Source organism: Periplaneta americana, chromosome 15, assembly GCF_040183065.1.
Source record: "Periplaneta americana isolate PAMFEO1 chromosome 15, P.americana_PAMFEO1_priV1, whole genome shotgun sequence".
In the NCBI taxonomy this organism is placed as follows: Eukaryota; Metazoa; Arthropoda; class Insecta; order Blattodea; family Blattidae; genus Periplaneta; species Periplaneta americana.
Window position 1 is genome coordinate 179858646 of NC_091131.1, and position 25422 is coordinate 179884067.

The following is a 25422-nucleotide window of genomic DNA, read 5'->3' on the forward strand; positions in this document are numbered from 1 at the left end:
ATGATAGTCAGTCAATCGCGCTGTAATTTCTTTAATTGATAGCTCAAAGTCTAAGGAAAACATACAAACAAATTCGAAATGAAAATCTTTTTTGAAAAGTGTGAAAAAATACTAACTTCGATGTGATCTGTTCAGAATAGACATTTACACCTTCAAAAATTGGTAAGCGCAAACTTTTTTATTTTTTACGTTAGATGGGTGTCAAAGCGAAAGAAATGCTGAGGAAGAATGGAAATTACTTTTAAAAGTGGTCGCTACTGAAAATCTTTACCGGTTTCCTAGTTATGGCGAGTTAAACAAAGGAGTGTTTTCATTTGGTAGAATACTCATGACTCCAGCTTCTGTCTATTGGAATCTCAACGAAAAATTCTTTCTTGAGCCATCTGTGCTTCAGTGGCTGGTCATGATAATATCTTTGAAAAATATTGGAGTGCAAGAGGTCAAATGACTTTATTGTCAAACGCCTGGCATTAGAAAACAACAACAACAACTTTGGCCTAAATAATTTTGTCCATCTGGAGCTGTTCTAAATAGATGAATATCATCCACAATGGTAAATCTCAAACGAGATGTCATGTTTTAATACTGAAGTAAGCCTACAGTAAACTTTATTCATGTCATGTAACATGTGGTGAATGGCTCTGATTGGCTCTTTCATCAGTGATGTCAACATAGCGTTAACTGTTTAAAGGATCTGGAGGGTTCGAAATCTTTCTATTAAGGCAAATCACATCAGTTATTTCGCAATAGAGGTGACTGTAACATTGTTTTCTATCTTCACCATTCCTGCTGTCAAGACTCATTCTTTTTGATCGAAAACAACATTCTATGTCGAGAATATTTTCCATTTTATTTCACAGTTTGTCAAAATTCTCCCTCAAATATTGTAATGACATTAGAAATCGGCAAGTTTTTAATTGTAGAAACTAATATCGACCTGTTTAGTTTGAAGAATACTGAAGCGCATTGCTAAGTGCAGAAATATCGAGAAAAAGGTTTCCAACAGTAAATTGAAGTCGGAATCATTTTGAAGACTAAGACAACCATGAGCTGAAGAAATAGTATCTTGATTCCATTTCTGTCAGTTTTCAACAATAGAATTAACAAGATATTTAATTCCATCTTTTCATAAATGAACAGTTTCTACAGGACGACTTTGATATTGTCATCTAGTTGCTGGAACAGATGGAATTTTCTTCTTTATCTCAATTGTAAAGGTTTTGGTGTTGATTTTGAAAAAGAAAAGTTCCAAAACATGGCAAGATAGAAAAATAACTTTACTTTCTGAATGAAAGATGCAGACTGGTAGAGAAAGATATTAAATTTGTATGCTTAACCAGTTGCATACCCAGGATTTGGTTTTGTGGAGGACTTCAGATACTGGTAATATAGGTACTGTACTTGTAATGTTAGTTACCTTCAGAGCACATAAGCTAAATTTAGTTTAAATGTTAATTTCATTTGTTACAAATATTTTCAATCTGCAAACACAAATATATGCTATGGAATAATATGAGCCTATTGAAAATGTTTAGATCTTCTCGTAGTTGTTCTAAAGTCCATTACTTAAATCTCTTTTTAGAGTATGTCAAACTTTAAACAATTGGGTCATGCAGAAAGTCACATATATTTAAAGTACAAAATCAAAACGTTCTTGCACCCTCATAGCCACAGTATAATATCACTGCCATATTGAAAGCAGGTAACTTTATAGATATAATGTCTGGAAAGAAAATTATCTATTGATTTAAGTATTGCTGATGGAAAGAGAACTCAGGTTTTGGAAAATAGGAAAAAAACTCAAGCTAATGATGGGAACATTCATACTATGTGGACGATGGTTACATGGTCATAGGGACCATGGTGAGTTTGATATAACTAAACCCCAGTAGAGAATGAAGGAAATGTTATAGTTATTCTAAGAGCTCCAATAAATGCAGGAGACAGTGAGTTAAACTATTTTTCGAGTTGTGATAGAAATGCTACTGATGTAAGTTGGAATATTCAAAACCAAATCATACAATCTTTTGGCTACTGAACATAGTCTTTGCATGAAATTATCGTACATTTTGCACACGAGACACCCTGTTTTCGCATACAAACTATCGAAATTCATGTAATTCAGTAATTGAAAGAAAAATAGTTTCAGATGTGAACAGTGCAAGATGTTTCTCACAAGGGACACCTTTGACCTCGAATGATTGGAACCGCACAAAAACATGCTTATAATAACAATCGATCATAAACAAAAAAGTGGTGTGTGTCATTTCCATGCAAAACTCCGCACTTGTCTGTTAGCACCATTAGATGGTGGTATATTGAAGCTGCACTAACCAGTGCTCCAGTTGCGTGAATGGTATCGCTGCAGTACGTTTTTGTCTCTTGGAGTGTTCGCAAGTGGGTTACTGTGTAAACTATGTACAGTGCAGTGATATCTTGAAGATAATTAATCCTACGAATGTGGTCCATATATTAAGGACAAAGTTGCGATGTGCTGAATATGGAAATGTCATCGGAGCCGAGGGTATGGAGTTTGCGGATATATTATATAACATAATTCAGAAATATAATGGGGATGACACAGAAATACATGACATTATGCTGGATAGATATATTAATTTTGAAGGAGAAGAGAAACCTGAACCTGAAGGTGGCTGTTCAAGCAGTACATGACATTCATCTCCAGAGCAACAGGAACAGTCAAGTCAAAGTGAGTACAAACTCTCTCCACCCAAATAGTCGAGGTCCAGTGTATTAGAAGATATTGATATCAGCGTACTAGAGAACATTTTTGAAGACTATTACAATTGTGGCTTCAATTCCTATAGCAAACTAATGAAGCGCTATAAGTGCATTAAAAGTAAATCAAATTGCTCATTAATTCTATATTATGTGTCTAACAAATGGCGAGCAGGAGCTCGTTTCAAAGGAAACAGACTGTCGCAATTACAAACTATAAAACAGCATGTAATATCGCAACTTGATAGTGCAAGGAGGTATGGATCTACAGTTCAGTATTGGCGTCTGCAGATGTGGGCGCTGGAAGCGGCTAAAATGGTTGGCTTGGACAATTTCAAAGCTTCCAATTCCTTTATCGACCATCTCAAGCGTGAATATGGCATTTCATCCAGGCATATTACTACATTTGTCACACGTAAGGACATAGAAGACGATAATAGTATGCGTCAGAAGGCACAACAATTTGTGGAGGAAGTGAACATGTTTATAAGAGAGGAGGGTGTTGAGAAAGGTAATGTTTGGAACAGTGACCAGAGTCAATTCCAGTATGAAATGTCTTCAGCATCAACACTGTCCTACAGAGGAGAGAAAACTACAGCTAGTGTGTTGCAGTCTGTACATAGCTCTACCCACAGCTACACAATTGATGTGGCTTTATCAATGACAGGCAGACTAGCAAACAAGTTGTACATCTGTTTTCAAGAGATGCAAGGCACTTTCGGCCCAAATATTTCAAAGAAACTTGAAACAATCTGCCCGCGAAACATTCATGTGGAGGCAAGCAAAAGTGGAAAAATGACTAAAGAACACATGAAACGTTTTCTAACTTCAGTCTTTGGCGAACATGTAACAAGTAAATAGAGCTATTGTTGTGTGATTCCTGGTTAGGTCGTACAGCTCGTACCCTTCTAGATACAAGTTTTCCAAACAAAGATGTTATGCTGAAGATATTGCCACCGAAAACAACAAAATACTGCCAACCCCTTGATGTTTACTTCTTTCGGCAATATAAGCTCTATATCAGAAGGATTACTGATTTTGTAAGACTACAATGTGCCAAACCATAAGTGAAGATACATGATCGTTATTTCATCATGAAACTTCACTCTGTGATTTGCAATCAATTTGCTGCACCTACGTATAAGCCTATGTTGCAATATGCTTGGCGAAAGCCAGGTTATGACATTGACATACCAACATCATCATTTGAAAATGTAATTAGTGTGGCTTTTGATATTGGTCTGCAAAAGTGATTTGAAATGTGATAACGTGGCCTTTGTGAGATGTGCACATTGTTCTCTTCCACTTTGTTTTAACCACTTCATTAAAATCCTGTTCTACACTTTGAGGACTAATATAAGCACTATCAGCTGTGTGGTACTGCTGTATATGTGTGTTTTGCGGTATTATAAGTACTTTAAGCAGAGAGTTTTTGGCACTGTTGATTGAAAATGTAATGATACACTGACGTCATTGAATTACGTATAATTTCCCCCCTATGGTATTGATATCTTGTTACTTGGTTTCTTTCTATTAAAATGTCACTTGAGGTAGAATGCAATGTTTTGCATGGAAATGATACACACCACTGTTTTGTTTATGATAGATTGTTATTCTAAGCATGGTTTCGTGTGGTTTCGATCGTTCAAGGAATGACCACTCATATAAATTGAGGGAAAGAAGACAGAGGATGGACACTGGAAAGTTTTCTTTTCTCAATCGTACTATCAGGGACTGGAATGCTTTACCTGCAGACTTACTAAAGGCTTTACCAACAACCAAAAACGTATTTAAAAATAGGCTTAAGGACTTTACTAATAGACGGTAATTATACACAGTATGTAAAGGATGTAAATGATATTTTCTTATTGAAGTGTTGTATCAGTGAAGAATTATGTTGTATCAGTGAAGTGTGTTGTGTCAGTGAAACGTGTTCCTGTAAGGGAAGCTTTATAGTTTATAGTGGCAGTGCAAAGTATTTGAACAGTGAAATGTTTTTGAAGTGTTAGTGAAATCAGGATAGAATCAGTGAAATGTGTCGTAGTTCCAGTGCAGTGAGTGAGTTGACAGCGAAATGAGTGTAGTGCTGAAAGGTACTTGTGTAGATATGAACATATCATACTCGTGGGGTTTAGTTCGAACTTAGATTTAAGATACAAATTAGATTTATTTTAAATGTTATTTTAAGTGATCGTGCTTCATTTAATTTAGGATATTCCCTATTATTATTATTATTATTATTATTATTATTATTATTATTATTATTATTTTTATTATTATTATTATTATTATTATTTTTATTATTATTATTATTATTATTATTATTATTATTATTATTATTATTATTATTATTATTATTATTATTATTATTAACTGTATTTTTAATTAATAAGTTTATTATTGTCATTATTGAGTGTAATTAGTTACCACTGCCACTGGATGTATACCCATTGCAGTGTGAATAATACATACATACATACATACATACATACAAAGGTGTCCCTTGTCAGTTATTTCAGATGAGACTAGTGATGTGTCTTTTGTTGAACAATTTTCTCTTTGTGTATGCTACATAAAATATGATGGCTTGAAAGGATACATTATATATATATATATATATATATATATATATATATATATATATATATATGAGACATTTTACAATTTATGCCTCTTAGACCTGTTACTAAATCTACGTATTACTCTGTGAACAGATTTATTAAATCTACATACTTAGACTTCAACAAACAAAATTTGATAACTCAATCCCAAGGGAAAAAATGGAACTCTCTGCATCAAAATCCACAGTTAATTCCCGATTTACCACGAAAATCGTCTGTAGCTGCATTTAGATTGGCAACAGGCCATGATTGTTTGGCCAAACACCTGCATAGAATTGGAATATATCAGTCCCCTAACTGCCCATTGTACAACTCAAACCAAGAAATGGATTCGGAACACCTCAAAATCTGTGCTTCAGTGGCTGGTCATGATAATGTCTTTGAAAAATATTGGAGTGCAAGAGGGCAAATGACTTTATTGTCAAACGCCTGGCATTAGAAAACAACAACAATAATTTATGCCTCTGGAGAATGTAAAAGGTGAAAGTTTAGCACAACCAATTGAATGTGCGAAGAGTGTAATATCAACACAGAATATGTAAGAAGTCAAGGGTACAATGCGGCTGCTGCCATGTTCTCGTGCTAGTGTCAGGAGCAGCGTTGCAGGTACTTTCAGTCAGAATATATAGCGCACAACAGTAAAAAAATTCTAAATTATAAATATCACTAAGACATCACTCAAATCACATGCAAAAATGAAAGTATGGGAACTTAGTTTGAGAATGAAAAATTCTTTCCATTTTACTGGAAATATGCAATAAAAATCTGATTCTTGGAGGGCTTGGGCCAAGGTGACCAGACTTCCCAATTTGGCTGGGACATTTTCGGTTTTCAGAGCCATGTCCCTTTGTCCCTGCCTGGTTCGGCCAGGGTGCTTGTATGTTCCGGTTTTCCCAAGTAAAATGAAATGACCAATGAGTTGAGGTTGTAAATGTAATTGCTTACCTTTCAACACTAGTGAATAGTTATGATTGTAGGCAGAGTTACCATTAGGTTAAGCAATGGGTAACAAAACTCGTGTCATGACTTAACAATGTATTCAATTACAAAAGTGAGTCAATAGTAAAATTCCTAGTATGTTAGATATGCCAAATTATAAATATCATCCTGCATTTAATAATTTAATATGACATTGTTCAATCAGCTTTACAAGTCATAAGATCATTCGCATTTTCATGGCTCATAAGTTGATGCCCCTGTACCTGAAGAAGCACAGAGGAAGCAGGAAGCTGTTACGACCACATATATATATATATATATATATATATATATATATATTTTGTATCTGATTCGCAGAATTATCTAGGGAGAGGGGAATTGCGGTACTTACGTATTTGGTCCCAGCTTCGACTCTGAGGAATATGGTCACCTTAATTGAGACCCCTTACCCTCCCCCCCCCTCGTGAGTGCGCCACTGTGCTTAACAGTGCATAAATGTGGCAGCATCACATTTCTCACGAATCTGTGGTTGGAAACTCCTATGTTGCCCTGCCATGACTAAGGCACCATCGTAAGTTTGGGCAATTAAATTTCACTCACAGCCAAAATTGTGTATTACCTCAATAGGATGGTAAAAGAAACAATTGGCAGATCGATCGGAACTCATGTCCGAAAATTGCAAGAAACCGTTCCTCAGTTTTACATTTCCATCTTTAGACAATGCCGAAATGTTGATGGCATTTCATATTATTTCATTGTAATATCAGAAGTTTCGTCAAGAATCAATACAAAAAAAAAAAAATGAAATGAAGAGAAACTTATGTGCAACCTTTTATATGAGGCACTCTGTACAGCAGAGATCGGCAAAATATAATCGTGATTGCTAGCAAGAGTGATGTCGCAGGAGCAGCGCAGTAAACTGTCTTTGCTCCACTGCCTCCCTTCCATTCAACTCCCCTCCATCTCCAGTACATAGTCATCTATCAGTGGCGGGTTACCTGCTTAGATTTTAGGTTGCTTCTTTCTCAAAACTTTCAACGTCTGTTTGGAAATGTGTGTTTAAGGAAGAATGGGAGGAAGAGTATTTGTTGTGCACATTGTGACAATGTAGACGCCTCTTGTGTTCTAAAATTATAATAGGCACTTATAAATCAAACATCAAGCAACATGTCCACATCTGTGGAGTAACGGTCAGCGTGTCTGGCCGCGAAACCAGGTGGCCTGGGTTCGAATCCCGGTCGGGGCAAGTTACCTGGTTGAGGTTTTTTCCGGGGTTTTCCCTCAACCCAATACGAGCAAATGCTGGGTAACTTCCGGTGCTGGACCCCGGACTCATTTCACCGGCATTGTCACCTTCATCTCATTCAAATGCTAAATAACCTGAGATGTTGATACAGCCTAATAAAATAAAATCAAGCAACATTATGACACGTCTTAATGATTATCACGAAATTGTAGGTAAGTGTGAACTTTTCTAATATAATTTTAAATGGAAATGTGCACGGTAGAAAATAAGGATAAAGATAATTTCCTTTTCATAGGGTGGACAGGGCGAAGCAATTAAAACTAAAAGTTAAATTCAAATAACAGTTCCGGTACTAGAATATGGTGAAACAAGATATGAGTCAAAGGGAACTCCATGCAAGTTATGTTATTGCTTTGGAAGTAGCAAAATCATTAAAGTGCTATAAACATGCCTGCAATAAGGTTGGTAACATAATTTCTCCTGAATAATCTGATGTTTTTAACATCCACACAGACAATACAGAGGAGGATAAGGGATATTGAAATACTAGCTGAACGAGAAATAATTCAAAGGTACATCAATCTGTGGTCTATTCTCTCGCTTCAGGTGGAAACACATATAAGATTGATACAGTAGAACCGGTAATGTTCACCCGCGGAGTTACGAATGATCTCTCTGTATAAGAATATTTGTTCAATGTCATTGCACTTAAAGGAAATACAACAGGAGAAAGTTATTCCAAGTATAAAGAAAATATATAGAAGAAATTAATCTGAACATAAAGCAACTTGTATCTCTAGTAACACATGGGACTCGAAATATGATTTTAAAAAAGTCTACTAGGTGGATTAACGTGTTATTTAAGTGAGCTGGAAATAAGTGAGACCATGAAATGTTGCCATTGTGTAACACACCAGACTAGCTTCGATTTGAATAATTTAAAGGGAAAAATTGTTCCAGGGCCGGGTATCGATCCCGGGACCTCTGGTTGAACGTACCAGCGCTCTGCCAACTGAGCTATCCGGGAATTCCACCCGACACCGTCTCAACTTTTCCCTTTATATCCACACAACTTGCGTGGGCTGACAAAAAGCCAGAGACCCACATCGAGTGTACACAATCTCTGTGTGACTTGAAATTGTGGTTTTCTGTTAACGTACACAGTGACGTATATATTATGCAAGAGTTGAGACGGTGTTGGGTGGAGTTCCCGGGTAGCTCAGTTGGTAAGAGCGATGGTGTCTCCAACCAGAGATCCCGGGATCGATACCCCGCCCCAGAACAATTTTTCCCTTGAAATTATTCAAATCCGCTTTACAGGGAGCCTTACCTGAAAGGCTAGATTTGCATAATATATACGTCACTGTGTACGTTAACAGAAAACCACAATTCCAAGTCACACAAAGATTGTGTGCACTCGATGTGGGTCTCTGGCGTTTTGTCAGCCCACGCGAGTTGTGTGGATATAAAGGGAAAAGTTGAGACGGTGTCGGGTGGAGTTCCCGGGTAGCTCAGTTGGCAGAGCGCTGGTACGTTCAACCAGAGGTCCCGGAACAATTTTTCCCTTGAAATTATTCAAATCTGCTTTACAGGGAGCCTTACCTGAAAGACTAGATTTGCATAGCTTCGATTTATTTAAAATGCTCTAGAAAAATATCTGTAGTTCTATCTTAGGTCGCCTGCCACTATCGTACATAGCTACTATGTTTGGCTGTACATTCTGTATATTTCCGAACAATTGTTTTCTGAATGATAAGTTGCAAAATCTAAACAAAGATTGTGACTAACAGACGAAACTTTTCTAGTTGATTAAGAGTGGCAAATTCTGACGTATTTTCCTAGATTGTTGTGGCACAGTAAAAATTAAGATGAGATAAAACATAATTTGTCCAGCTATAAATCATTATTGTGTAGTCAGTCATATTGATATTACGTTATATGTGTTGCGGCTTGCGTCCAGTGATGTCATCATGAGTAGCGATGACTGCTGTACAGCATCAGTTTGAATATTGAACAGTGTTGCATGTTACATTACAAAATCAAAAACATAATAATCCCGTACACCTACAGAACTTCTAAAAATGCACCATTGTAATTGTAACAGTAATATTGCTACCCAAAATAGACCATTTAACAATTCGTTACTCACGTTAAATTTCGTAACACCAGTACTCACCTGGATTACAATGGTAATGCACATTTGTTTTTGTTTACAGACAAGGTTTAAACATTGCAATTAGATTTAAATGTTAAGAAATATATTGTTTTCAGTTATTACAGTAATGAGAATGGATATGTTATGCATAACGGAAGTATTAAATATAAATAATAATTAAAAATATAATATACAAATTGCATTCAAGTGACATGTTTGCATAATATTTCCACACTGGACGTGTCTTTGAGTCATAATTTATTGTTCCACCATAGTTATGAGTTAGTTCACTATCATCATAATTATGTAGGATATCTAGCATTGTTGCTCACTCGCTGTTTGAAGGTCACCTGAACTCTTGATGTAATCTCTCCTGCAGAAACGCAAGTTCACTACTGCTGACCTTTGTTACGTCATATTAGATAACTAAATACCTCACTCAGGGGTGTAGCAATGACAAATTTCAGGGATGTAACAATCATTCTCACTTCACTTGTAATATTTTACAGAAGTTTATGTGTATTGTAAGAAGGATATTGATGCATTTTCATTTTTATGTTTACTGTTCACACTTTACACACGTGAGTCTAATCTACATCTGATTCAATTATCTGAGTATACCTATGCATTTCTTCTACACAGTTCAAACTAATTACATCTGAATGAGTAGGACAAATTCTCTTCAAGCACTGGAAACAAGATTGTCTTGTGCTCTTGTTTTTTGTTCTACCACACATGTAGCACCTACCAGTACCTTCTGGCTGTGTTCCTTCTTCTTGACTTGTTTGTGGAATGCCTAAAAGTTGCTCTCCTCTTCTCTTTATTTCTCTTGAAATTGTCTGTTGGGTGATACGCTCGAAAATTAGCGGCTTCATTAGGTCCAGAGCAAGGGTTTTAGGAAGTTTTTCCGTATAATTTTTTTTTTTGTTTGTTTGCAGAATAAACAACAAGAGCATTGACACTCCTATGTTTAGTAAGTCAAAGAAAATAGTCAGAGGTCAGTGTCGTGAATTTCTGCTTACATCTTAGGCTGAGCATAACTGGTCCAGGACATCTACAGCACATTTAGTTCTATTATAGAATGATATTATTTCAGGCTTCTGGCTTCCTCCCGTTTCCCTATGCATTGCCTTATCATAATGCGTGGTTGATAATGCTAACACTGTTTTGTTTTTCTTTGGTACATACGAAATAATTGTGCAGCTTTCATTGAATCCAAACAATGTACTGTTAACTTGCCTGTCTTGACTAGTTGTGAAATGGGGAGGGATTTCTCTTTTGTTTTTTTCCAAGGTTCCTACAAGTATAATTTTGTCATTTTCTAGAAGATCGAAACACAGAGGTATGCTCGTGAACCAGTTATTGGTGGTCACATTTCTTCCTGTTCTTCGATGGGATGAACCAACCTCTTCACCACTGCATGTGCACTGGTACTTTGGTGAAATGGACCATGTGGTTGAATACCAGCATAAATTTCCAAGTTATGAGTGTAATATGTTTTCACATCCACCATAGCAAAAATTTTGATCCCATATTTTGCTGGTTTAGTAGGTATATACACTTTCATGGGACATCGTCCTCCCAATGCAACCAACTGCTCGTCTATAGTTACATATTCGCTTGGAATGTAGCACCTTTGTGACTTCTGAACAAATAACTCCAACACTTCATGTACAGCAGCCAGTTTATCAATTTCTTTCCTTTCCTGCCTGTCATGAATGTTATCAAAGCGTAGACATCGTAACAAAAATTGGAATCTATTGTAGGTCATAGTCAGGTAAATTGACTCTATACCTGTGCCATTTTACGTTCAGTCTTCCCAATTTCAAAGCGCCAGCAAGATACGAAATACCCAAGAGTGCTCGAATTTCAACATCATTTGTCAATTTGCAATCTCTGTCACGTCCGTAATTAAGCTTCACTTTTTCAATATAAATATTAGTACACCTTACTATTACATTGATTATTGTCTGATCAGTAAAGCAGTCAAAACACTCTGTATGTGTCCGCGCATTTTTTGCAGCTCTTTTAGGGCCCAGTAAATGAATTACTATAGTTTGTGCTCATCTTCTCCCTCGTTGAGCTACTGGTTCTTTCTGCCAAATTGTCGTGTTGTCTCTGCCCGTATAGCAGTTTCCGTCATTTATAGACATTAGTCTTTCATCATCATCACCATTATCATCATCATCCTCCTCCTCATTGTCTTGTTCTGAATTAGAATCGTGAACTTCATTCAAAAGATCTTCTCTGTTGCTTTCATCATCACTTTCATTTTCAATACCATCATCCAGGTGTTCATCTAGCCACTTGCAAATATTGCTTGTATTTTCCGTACCCATTGCAGCCAACTACAAAGAGGATGGAACGATATCACACATTTTTTTCATAAAGTTACTGCATTGTATCACTCAAAACCATATACGTCAGTACTCGCGTGGATTACAATGGTAACCACTCGGAAAAATTGTGTATCACTTGATAAAACTCCGTATAACTTTGCAAAGCGTTGCGACAAATACGTCTGAACACCAGTAATGCCTCACTTAGACTGTGACAAGAAATTGCATTGACGCTCAACTACGCAGTGCTGCAGGTGGTGACGTAATACAGGATTAAATATCAATGGATTACTATTGTAATCCACGCGAGTACTGAAGGGTTAAGATAAAGTTCACCAGAATCTATTCTTTGATTTCTGCCTCGCACCAATCTGGTAAAATGTTACTTGATGAAACGAGTCTAAGCATAGCACACATGTTATCATCGGACAAATTGACCATTAATCTTGGCTTAGTTAGTTTCTTCAATTAAAAAAAAAAATGTTTCATGTATGTATGTGGTACTGAAAATCAATAATTGCACAGCAAATTTACGAAACTTCGGATTCTGTTCAGGGTTTAAAGAACTGTTAAAGCTACGGAAGTACTAGTGATTTTACTTGTTTTTGAATAGTGTAGTATGTGAAAAGTCAATTATTTCCAGCTGCAACTATAGTGGCAAATTTTCTGGATTTACAGGATGAGGGAACAGAAGGGCTGTAATTTGGATTGGATCCTTTCCACTTAATGTCTCTGATTACTGTTTTTCTTAATACTCATACATTCTCCACATATTAACCACATTAAATCTCCTTTTTTTTTTACTGAATGCAGACTTTATCTCCATGGTGAATGCTAAATGTACACTCCTTCCTCATACTAACCAGGCTACTGAAGCTTAATATACCCTATTATAAGAAGATTAAGAAGAATATGAGATATTTAGTCCAGTGATATCTTTTCTGTATAATTATTACTGTTTTTGTTTTATAGGACAATGGCAACGACATCTGCTACCAGGTTCAGCAGTGGGCTTCTGTAAGTAATTATTCAGTATTCATAGATCATAGTGTATATTGATTACAGACTGTCCATAATAGTTATATGACTGACTTTTCATATGAAAAGCAATCATTGAAAAATATTTTTGAAAATAGATTTACTTTTTTATAACAGAGGTGTTTATATCAGTTTCGGATTATATACCTTACTTTAAGAACTCTTATTTTGCTATATCCATACAAAAGTTGCTATGAGTTTTTGTCTCCTTTTATACACCTTCCTTAGTTCATAATCATTCATTGGCAAATTCTCTTTAAAAATTTGTTGTTTGAGCATGAGTTATTTGATTTTTTGAATGAAAAGCCATGTCCCAGGAGAACTCATAAAATATCTCCATTGTTCTCAAATATAAAAATAAAGATTAGAAGAAAGAATTTTTCTTATGCCTAATATTCAAACGCACCATACATAGTACATCCAGTAAAAAATTTTAAATGTGCTGCCACAATCAAGATATGTTTCAAGACTACATTGAAAATTCCATCTTAATAGGATATCTCACCGATAATCACCATTGTCATCTTGGTCATCATCATCGTTCACAATAATTTTAGTGGCTATGACCCGTTGTCTGTTAAATGTTTGTCTATTATTAAAATTCCTTCAAATGCCATTTTGTTAGGATAGACATTTTCTATTGTGATACTTTGTCTCCCTGCACTAATCCTTTCTCAGTGTGAATACTAAGAAAAGTTTGGGAAACTTCCACGTCAGTCTGGAGGGAATCAGAAGGTTCTGGGGAGTCGCAGTGCTAGGATCTCAGCAACAGGCACTGGATTTGATGGCATTCCTATTGACTCGTCAAATGCGTGCCGCACTGCTTGGGAGAGGAATATTGGAGGCGGGTTGTGAGGGGGCTCACAGGTAGGAGGTGGTGGGCTCCACTTGTTTGGTGCATACAAGCAACTGCAGCACGCGTCCAACTTAATGGGTCTAATGACCTTGGGGTCCTCGGCCTTTGGAGGTCGATTCCTATATGGGGGGGGGGTCCCTAAGCAGCACACTGTTCATGTGCACGTGCCTGCTAGGCCCCTCTCACACTAAGGGTGGAAGCCTAGCAGTTATACCCAACTAGTCACCAAAGACTAGCATGGTTAGCTACTATAGCAAGTGCTGTAGAGCCCGTTGGGTACTGCCAATGTGTTCGCTTATTGGCTAGGTCCTGATAAGGGCTGGACGAAAAGTAAGCATAGCCCTAAGAAGGGCCAGGCAATAGTAGGAGAAATGGGGAGGGTGGAAAGTAAATTAGCCCGAAGGCCCGCCTTTGGGCAGTTACTCTGTTGTCAGTGCCTAGTCATGCCAAAGGTATGAAGGCACCAGTGTTGTGCGGAGTCTCTCTCTAGCAGGAAGCCTGCCTAAGGGCCAAGGGTTGCCTCAAGAGGATCAATCCCTGACTGGAATCTGCCTGGCCTAGGGAAGATTGTGCACACAACCGTCCATGGCCGCTGCTGCACATTGACCAATAGGCCAAGTAACTATCACATAAATATCCCAGCGAACTCTCTGTCTTACACAGACAAGAAATCTGTTGTCAGCTGCTCGAGTTTTGCTTGGTTTCTGCATTCCCCGTGTTGTGTAGTTGTCAGTGCAATAGCTGACTACTACACCTGTTGAGGACGCACTGTGTAGATGCCACTCTGGCTGGTTGCATCCACTGTTACTGCTGGATATCTCCACATCGCTGGTTAACTGAAGATCTGTCTGCTAGTTCTCCTCTCTAACCATGTCTTAGCTTCGTCACGTGCTCATATGTAGACTGTGACAGTCTTACTAATAAAAGTTGCTTATTTATGTGTTAAACAATGGTACAGTTGTACATAGAACAAGACTTGCATAAGCCACGCATACTTTTCTTACCAATAAACGCAGTATAACTGGGGTTTTACTATATCAGTGTTATGCAGTATACGTCATAATTTCGTCATCATTTTATTATGTTGTAGCTCTTTTTCGTCACCTATCGACTAAATCTCGTTCGATTCCTGAAATGTGACAATCGATATTATATCAGTATTGACTATTTCCGCGGCAGGTCGCTGTGGATTTAACCTCGAAACACATCAAAACAATGGAAAAAATTAACGGTCTTACTAATAAAAACTCTATATACAGACGTTTAACTGTCGTATACTTATACAATGAGTAGCTCGTTTATAAGTCGTGTGTAAATTCCTTACTAATAATCACTACATACGTCGTGTATAACAGTATAACTGTTACACAGCTACGTCATAGTTTCGTCATTACTTCGTTACGAAAGGTAATAGAATATCTGAGGTTATCTACTGCATCCGGTAGAACGCTCTAGTGTGGTGTGTTAAATATCGATAGTACAACTGGCTCTAATCGATTACCACACTACATTTTGGTCAAAGAGTACAAGCTACAGCAATATTATTCTAACAGTCTTACTAATAAACCGTGTATAGTTTTTATACGAGACTTATGCAGAGTTGAGACAGAAAACGTTACTAATAAACCGTGAATAAGCTATGGACGTATAAACAGGCTGTAACTATACAATGGGAATTGCTTTGCAGTACTTATATACACGAAACCCCTTGTTTAAGCGTTGTATATAGAGAAAAAATGGCCGCCCCTCTAACAGCTGTTCGTGTCGACTGTCATTTTATGATGATGGATGCCTTGTAACCAAAGAAGAACAAACCAAAGATCACAGAATTATTAGAATAATATTGCTGTAGCTTGTACTCTCTGATCAAAATGTAGTGTGGTAATCGATTAGAGCCAGTTGTACTATCGATACTTAACATGCAACACTAGAGCGCTCTACCGGATGCAATATAGAACCTCAGATATTCTATTACCTTTCGTAACGAAGTAATGACGAAACTATGACGTAGCTTTGTAATAGTTGTACTGTTATACACGACGTATGTAGTGATTATTAGTAAGGAATTTACACACGACGTATAAACGAGCTACTCATTGTATAAGTATAAGACAGTTAAACGTGTGTATATAGAGTTTTTATTAGTAAGACCGTAATAATTCTATGATCTTTGGTTTGTTCTTCTGTGATTACAAGGTAACCTTCATCATAAAATGACAGTCGATACGAACAGCTGTTAGAGGGGCGGCCATTTTTTCCCTATATACAACGCTTAAACAAGGGGTTTCATGTATATAACTATTGCAAAGCAATTCCCATTGTATAGTTACAGCCTGTTTATACGTCCATAGCTTATTCACGGTTTATTAGTAACGTTTTCTGTCTCAACTCTGCATAAGTCTCGTATAAAAACTATTCGCGGCTTATTAGTAAGAAGAAAACAAGATCTCCAAATTGGATAAATATAGAAAAAGTAAGTGTAGATTAACACGTCATTGTGTATATTAATATTAAAATTAAAATCTATTTAAATATAATAATGTATTCATACATTTTCAGGCATTGCTAAAAGATTTAATTAAACAAGAAGTTGGAATATTGGAGTCTAAACAGACAGACACAAACGCCAATAACCAAAAAAATAAAGCATGGCAGAGAATAAATACATAATAGGTAAGCATGAACTTAATAAGCTATGGAAATACTGAGTTTATATTTTACAATGCCATGAATGCTTGGTTTGATTATAAATAGGAGCGCACGACATAACCTCAAATCAGTTTTAATGTTACGTCGGAAAAAATTACGGAGGAAATGGCAAATACAGATTTTATTCTATTGCTTTTCAGATTTTGTGAATTGAATGAGAGGGAGAGAAGTCTCCAGGAGGTGAAGCAGCAATGGCGTTGTATGAAACTACATGCAAAGAAGTCATTACCTTTACATAGGCAAGCCATTTCCAGGACTGGTGGTGGACCCAAACTGCCGAGTCCATCAAAAGAAGTGGTGTAACTTGTTGAATTGATACCTTTGAATTCCAGGAAGATTTCAACGAATATGACAGCAACGGACCACCCAAAAACGTGAGTATAAGCTCATTTCATTAACTAAGTACAGGAACACCATATCATAACACTTTGTAAAATCACTCGGATAATGCAGAAAATGAAACTGGACAACGCCAGTGAGGTGCATGGTAAAATTCTAATTTTTATACCAATTGTTATTTAATTTTTTGGTCCATGGAGAATTCTCGTAAAAAGAAGAGTGTTTTGTGAAAGATTAGTATTTTCCCTGGACCAAAATTGCAATATAAGTGGAGTGAAATAATATTTTACGTGGGTCATATTAAATTTGTGGTAAAATAGTTAAAGTACATATTACCGTTGCTCACCGGAACTGTTTCTTTCATATTCTACGTTATCAAAGTGATTTTGCAAAGTGCTATGACATGGCATTCCTGTGTTTATCATTTACTCCAATGAATGCTTACTGCAACAGTTCTACGTTATCAAAGTGATTTTGCAAAGTGCTATGACATGGCATTCCTGTGTTTATCATTTACTCCAACGAATGCTTACTGCAACAGTTCTTGAGTAGGCCTATATATTGTAGAATGTAGATCATCAGTTATTGACATTTTGGAATGACTCCAAAATAGTTTGCTATGATCTCTCTGCCAACTAGCACTTTCACATTGAGTGGAAAAAATCATGCTGTCCTGAGCCGAATAAAGCCAACAATGATACATTCCAACAGATTCTTGGATATCGCCAGAGTAATGTCTTAGTGAATGTAATGCTAGCCAAAGCTGCATTTGTGATCATCTTTCGTTGTTTCATTAATTTAGTACAAGGGCATTTAATTATTTTTCATGTAATTACGAATATGTATCGAGTTACTGTCGTAACAGAATGGCACTAAAGGCAGCAATATTTTTTGTGACTGCCACATTGTTTATTGTTAATTATTTGTTGTCCCCATGTTTTTTTCTCTGTGAAGCTCGTAACAGAATGGCTAATAATTGCTGGATAATCCTTAAGTTCAGTGGATTAGTGGATATTTCTTGAATTTCAAATACTTTCTTTCAGAACCAAAACTGACTAGCATTTTTGTGAAACAGGTCATGACTGAAGTTCCTGAAACTGAAGGAGAGCAGTCTTATGAAGTTCCTTGCAAGCCTGAGTCTACTTCTGCTGTTTTAATCGAGGTATGTTGTTTGCTACTGAAGTAACCATACATATACAAACTTAAGACTAGCTGATCCGTACGAATAATTTACTCCGGCATGGATGTTTTGGTTAGAATAAATTTGATTTACTATTTTTTTTTTTTTAATTTCGGAAATAAATTAGGAAAACAGTATTTATATACACAAAATCTGGATCATAGGCTATATCACTTTATTAAACCCTAATCATAAATATATTTATGCACATAGACAAACATATCTAATAATTATTACAAGCAGTGGCGGCTCTAGAAGGGAGTAGCAAGTTAGCGCTACCCCCAGAAATTTTATAAATAAATAATGCGTATAATAATCAGTGATGACTTACCAATATGCCTACATACTCTTTTAAACATAATAAGAAATATCCCTATTATCTGTAGAGGACTTGTATGTACGTCTGCACTAGCCTTGTTAACTCTGTGTCTGCTAAGGGACTTTGGGTGCTACAGGGGCAGGTGCGGGGAGAGACTCTGGAGGTGTGGCTTTCGCTAGCAGACAGATTATAATAATAATAATAATAATAATAATAATAATAACAACAATAAGGTTCACTCGATTGAGTATTTGTGATTGAAATTGTTCACTCTTTGCTGTATTCAGATAGTGTTTTTTTCTTATTCTTGCACTTCAGGAGATAATATCTGTCACATTTGTCGTTGCACAAACTACATACACAGTTCTCCTCTGGGCTGTGGAATCTTGTCGTTGCACAGATCTTGTATCTGGTGATTGTATGTCTCTGCTGTTGGTTTTCTTTGGTCCAGTTTCTTTCTATCATTGCGTCGACTCCATAGAATTCCAGGTCAATCTCGGCTCGTTTCCTTTCTAGCTCCTCCCGTAGTGTTTGGCAAGCTTTGGTGTTTGGTAGTGTCATTCTCAAGTCTTCGACGTAGTAGTTCTCTCTCGCTAGGACGTATACCAGTCGACTTAGAGCTGTTGTTCCAACTCCTAGCAGTCTATTGAGAAATTTCGCCTTCACTTTTCCTATCCTTTGCAGATCCGTCTTTGATAATTTTTCCCATATTAGGTCAATGCTGTATGTGACTATGGGGTTGATTGTGATCATGAATAATTTCATGGCCGTTGTTAGGGATAGCAACGTTATATTCTTTATATTGTGCATTGCTTTGATTGCTGCTGTCGTTCTGTCCAAGATGTGGTTGCTGAAAGATTTCATGGTTGGCTGTAGTGTTACACCCAGATATTTGAATTTGTTTACTATTTCTAGCGGTTGGTTCTCCAGTTTTAATTCGTCGTTTGCTGATGTTCTGCCACCTTTTCTGAATACCATCTGCATTGTTTTTTGTTTATTTATCTCGAGGCTATTTTCTCCTGCCCATTTTTCTAGTTTTGCTAGTGCGATCTGTAGTTCTGTCTTTGATTTTGAGCTTAGTGCCATATTGTCTGCGTACATGCTTAGAATGGTTGATGGGCATTCTTGCAATATGCTTGTGACATCCGCTGTCAGCACATTGAATAGCAGGGGGCTTAATGGGTCCCTTTGTGGGACTCCGTTTGTTTGCCTTATCCTTCCAGATGTGGTTACTCCGTCGTATATTTCTATTAGGTTGTATTCCAGTATTGACTCGATCACAGTTGTGAGGGGTTGTGCCCCGATCATTTGTCTTAGTTTTGCTTTGAGAGTTTCCCTGTTGACGAGATCGAACGCTTTTTTGTAGTCTACGAATACTACGTAGTATTTTCCATTTGGGTGTCTCAGTGCCTCTTCTATATTTTCTGACAGGTATGTTACGGCTTGTATGGTGCTTTTCTCTTTCCTAAAACCGAACTGTTGTTCTGGAATATATTATGACGTGTATACACAATCGCTTCGTGCCTTGAAATCACTGCCTCCTTGATCGTATTGCTATACGGTACGCTATACCACGTTTTATGCTTCGGGTGTTGTGTGAGTTTCTCTTGTCTTGTTAAAAGTGTTAATTATAAGAGAGTAAGGAATTGCTAGTGTACAGAAATGAATTCCATTAGTAGTTTACACTCACAACCATTTTCATCTAGGTCATTAGAGGTGAAAATAGAAATAAAAAGGCTTGGTAGACCAACACCTGCTATTAAGCTTTCGCAAACAATTTCTACGAAAGGTAGGACTTTCAACAGAATTTTTAATGCTAATATGTTCGAAAAACATGACTGGTTGTGCAGCTGTGATGTCAAGAATGCTCTATTTTGTTTTCCGTGTGTGTTATTTGGTGGCGAAGAAGTTTGGACTAAAACAGGAATGATTGATGTGCATCATTTAAATGAAAGGGTTAAGAAACATGAGTCATCGTCAACCCACGTAAAAAATATCCTTAGTTTAGCCCTCATGGGAAATGTAAATATTGCTGCTCAGTTGGACGGTGCCTATAGAAGAAACATTGAACTTCACAACTGGAAAGTAGCCAATAACAGATACGTGCTAAACATCATCATCAATTGTATTAGATTTTGTGGCTCCTTTGAATTAGCACTGAGAGGTCATGATGAAACGGATTCGTCTTCTAATCCAGGCGTATTTCGTGGTCTCATAAATTTCAGTGCTGAGCTAGACAACTCTCTAAAGACCCACCTAGAAAATTCAACAGTTTTCAAGGGGACGTCAAAAACCATTCAAAACGAGCTTTTGGCGGTTATGCTAGAAGTCTGTCACAAAGAGATTTCACGGCTGATAAAAGCTGCGGACTTTCTAGCCATTATTGCAGATGAAACAACAGATGTCTCCAACAAATTTCAGATGGTGGTTATTTACAGATATATCCACAACAACAAGCCTGTTGAGAGATTCTGGGATTTCATTGTTCCTACTGGTCATGATGCACCATCTTTGGCTAAAAGCATAACACACGAGCTTGATCATCATTTAGGAGCTTGTCCCAGGAAACTGATCGCTCAAACATATGATGGTGCTTCAGTCATGAGTGGCTCATTACGTGGTGTTTAAGCATTGGTCAAACAAACTTATCCAGACGCAGCTTATGTTCATTGCTATGTGCATCAGCTTAATCTGATCATGCAAAATGCCGCATCAGCGAAACGCAATGTGAAAATATTTTTTTGCTAACCTTCAGGGCCTCTGTACATTTTTCTCATCTTCTCCACAGCGCACAGCAGTTTTAGATGAAGTAGTGAAAAAACGACTACTAAGATCTGTTCCAACTAGATGGAACTTTCAATCAAGGAGTGTGAATACCGTATATGAATACCGAGATGACTGTATGAGGGCAATTCAGGATGAAAATACAATATCAAACCCTTCTACCATTTCACAAGCCTGTGGTTTCGAAGAGATTCTCAGGAATGGAAATTTTGTATTCTGGCTGTCATTTTTCCATCGAATAATGCCTCGTATTGACATTCTTTTCGATCAGGTTCAGAAGAGAATTTGCGAGCCATCATATCTCCATAAACAAATCCAAGCATTTGAGCATGTAGTTTCTAGCATCCGGGATAGTGTGGAAGTTTCTTTTGTGCAGGAGAGTACAGTGAAAAAAATGAGGATTGAAGATAACTCGAAAACAAAAAATCAGGAGGCCAAAGAAATCTGTGATATCATAGTACAACAAGCTAAAGGCCGTTTTGAATTCAAAGGTCATCTTTCAGCAGCTATGCTATTTCTACCTGATAGATTTTCAGAATATAGTACTGCTTTTCCTGAAAATCATCTACAAACAGCATACACTAATTATAACTTTTTGGATATGAAGAAACTCTGTACCGAATTAACTGCTATATACGAAAGAGAAGAGTTTAGGAAAATTACGGGTGCATTGTCCATGTTTGACTTCATAAATGAGAATAACTTAAATGAAGCATTTAGTGAAAGTGTAAAACTCCTGAAAATATTACTCACCATTCCCATGACCACATCCGAGGCAGAACAGAGTTTCTCTACTCTGAAGAGAATAAAAACATTTCAGCGCAACACAATGACGCAGGAAAGACTTTCAGCTCTTGCCATGCTTTCTGTGGAACGAGACCTTATTATGCAAATACCTGATTTCAACCAAAGAGTTATTGACAAATTTGCATCCAGGAAGGATAGGAAAATGGATTTTCTCTTCAAATAGGTGAGTCATATAGGCCTAAGACTAATTTTGTTAAAGTGAAGTAATTAAGATATTTACTAATCAAACTGCATGGTGCTCGACAACCACTTAGCGTAGTTGTAGTGCTTGAGCAATTTTATGAAAGTTTACAGTATAAAAGTACTGTCACCAAAAATATGCTACCCCCTTTATTTCAAGTCACCGACCGCCACTGATTACAAGTGTTTTGAAGCTGGTAAAATTGATACACGTAAGCTACACAAACATTATTTGAGGAATGTTTAAAGTGCCAAACTGTTTTCGCACAAGGTTACTAAAAATAGCTTTCCAATGTTACCACATTTACACAATTATAGAGATTGGTTTGTTTGTTTGCTTACATATAGAGAAAACCTGCCTCCAACCTTAAAAATAATTATATAGCCTACGATTGGTAATAATGAATTCAAGATTATACAGGGGGTATTTTCCAAAAAGTGCCGAAAGTGTGAATTTAAAACATATAAATTAATGCATTAATTCCTCTGTTACAACTTTCTCCATGTAATTTTCGAAGACCTCACTTTTCATCATTACCAAGCTGTAAAGCATCTGACTGACAACATACAGAATAAGCTTATCACTCTGAAAGTTGACCTGTGTCATATAACATTTGGCTGTCCCAAATATTTAAAGCTAGATTAACAGGCTTTTTTTTTTTTGACATGGTGATTAATTTTAATGTGTAATTCGGGAAAACATTTTTAGCTGTTTGATGAGACATCAAAGTATACCTATTTTATTTTTGGCCAGTATTTTATTATTCCCTAAATGGGATTTTCTGAACCTAATTGATGTTATTCCTTGGTGCCTAAAATAATAAATTAAGAGCATTTAGTTATCACTAAGTTCAAGGTGTACCATTACCAACTACCTATTGTACAATTTTTAAATATAGTCCATAAAATTCACATATATCATAAACGAATTTGACCAGAACCTATTAAGGTTAGTAACACTAACTGATAAGAACATCTAAACAAAAGCAAAAATATAAAATCAGAGCATGTTGAAATTTACATATTCTTTAAATCTAAATTTGACACTTTTGTGAAATTCACCTACATATAAATACTGTATGTGAAGTTACTGAATACTGCTAAGCACTGTTTTCTATCAACAGGATGAAAGTGTTGAAATCCTCCTGACATCAGCACCCGCAACCCCAAAAGTTGTGAATGACGAGAAATGCAGGAAGAGGAAGATATCGAAAGTGTGTTGTAAAATATTTATTTTTTGTTATTGCTTTATTTTACATGCTGTACCAGTAGCTCAGATTATTTAGCATGAAACATTGTAAGATAAATGTGGGTATGTTACCAAGTAAAAATTCAATGTAGAATACTGTATTTATGTATGTATGTATTTATTCACACTGCAATGGGTATATACCCGGTGGCAGTGGTAACTAATTGAATCGCACCTTTTAGAAAGGAACTAAGTCAAAATGTTCTATTTTTCAGGAGAGCAAAAGAACTTACTTTCATGAATAAATACCAGTGTACCAGTGCCGTAATATAAACATCAACTTGATGTTAGAGATACAAGGAAAGGTTTGTTTAAGTTCCTTCCTTTGTTTATCTTTGCGTCTTGGAAGTATTAATCATTTCATCAGAAGAAATAAAAATTACAAATTTTGACTTAGTTCCTTTCTAAAAAGTGCGATTCAATTACACTCAATAATGACAATAATAAACTAATATGTCATTTTGTTACACAGGATGAAGATGATTCCAGAAAAAGAATTGCAAAACTGGCTGGAGAAAGGTCGAAGGTCTGGCTAGAACAGCAAGAAGCAGAACACAAGAAGAAAATGGAGATTTTAGATGCAGGACTGAAAATGAAAATTGATGAACACAATGAAAGAATGAGAATTTTAAGACAAGAGACTGAAATTAATTCTATTAAACACGAAATTTTAAATATTAAAAAACAATGTTTACTGAAAAAATTGTAAAAGTCTTGCCTTAGCTAACATAAATGTAACCTACATTATTGAATAGAAAATATTATACACAGTGCATATAGGAATAATTGTTTATTACTGATGGTAACTTCTTGGAGACATAAGTAATGATTAGGTTTCGAAACTTAGTACCAGTGGTTTTATAGAGAGCTCCTTAGAGATATATATTGCCTTTTTCATTAATTCGCTTATGACTGTGTGTGACAGGACACATGATTTGTTAATTCTCAGGTGTTTTTATCTTAACTTGGATGCTCCTCCTTATGACATAGCTGCTGACCTGCACACAAAGTCACATGCTTTATTCTATAATAGTATTTACTAAACCATAATAATCTATAAAGTAATAGAAATTATAACAGCTTACCCTTTTTTAACACGTGTTTGGAATAAGGTGAACAGTTCAATGTAAAGTGCACTCTTACCAATAATATATAGGTATATTTCGAGAGTTGTGTTTCTTTTTTAAATTTAGTAACATTAAATTTTAATTAATTTATTTAAAAATCAAATCGCAAAGATTTAAAAAATGGCTCAGTTAACAATAAATGCAAATAGTGTAATCATTTATTTGATATTTATACCAGACAAAAGTGGCAAAGATGTTGAGAGCATTTTTTTAAATAAAAGAGAAATACTGGAAATCTGATGAATGAAGTTATCGACAGGATTTTATAAGCAAGGATGGTTGAAATTACAGTACTAGCGAGTTTGGAATCCCACTGAGGACGAACAGGTACAAAGTTTCGAAGCCTAGACTAAGAAGAAATACTAGACTTTCAGAAATAAGTATTTATAAAAGCTTCCCGAGCAGCTTGACCATACAAATTGCAGTTGCCTGCAGCCATTGCTGGAAGTTGATCGACCTCTGCAGGGGCGTATTTTGCGGGCTACCGGGGGTAGCCCAAGGAAATTACAAAAGAAAAAGTTTATAATATAACATAATGTAATAATTTTGTATTATTAGTTTTACCATAGTAATTAAAATTAAAGTAATTGTTAGATATATTTTGTGTAATAATAGGGTCAGCGGTAGCCCAAACCCTTTAACCAGTATACGCCACTGGACCTCTGGTATAGGAGCAATGTCATCTTCCAGAACTTCCCCCATGTCTACAGCAATATTATGCAATACTGCAAAAGCAACAATGCATGTTTTGGTGTGATCAAGATTATTATTAAATCCCTTTAGCAGGCATCGAAA

The 25422-nt window shown here is 36.3% G+C and overlaps 1 protein-coding gene across 1 annotated transcript in view; it reads left to right on the forward strand.

Moving 5' to 3' along the window:
* The window catches only part of LOC138715560 (uncharacterized), a 135002-nt gene that overhangs the window by 70539 nt on the left and 39041 nt on the right, over positions 1 to 25422 (forward strand). Inside the window, exon 7 of the mRNA XM_069848631.1 lies at positions 13012 to 13056. Coding sequence (XP_069704732.1) covers positions 13012 to 13056 — 45 coding nt within the window. The remainder of the gene's footprint in view (positions 1 to 13011; positions 13057 to 25422) is intronic.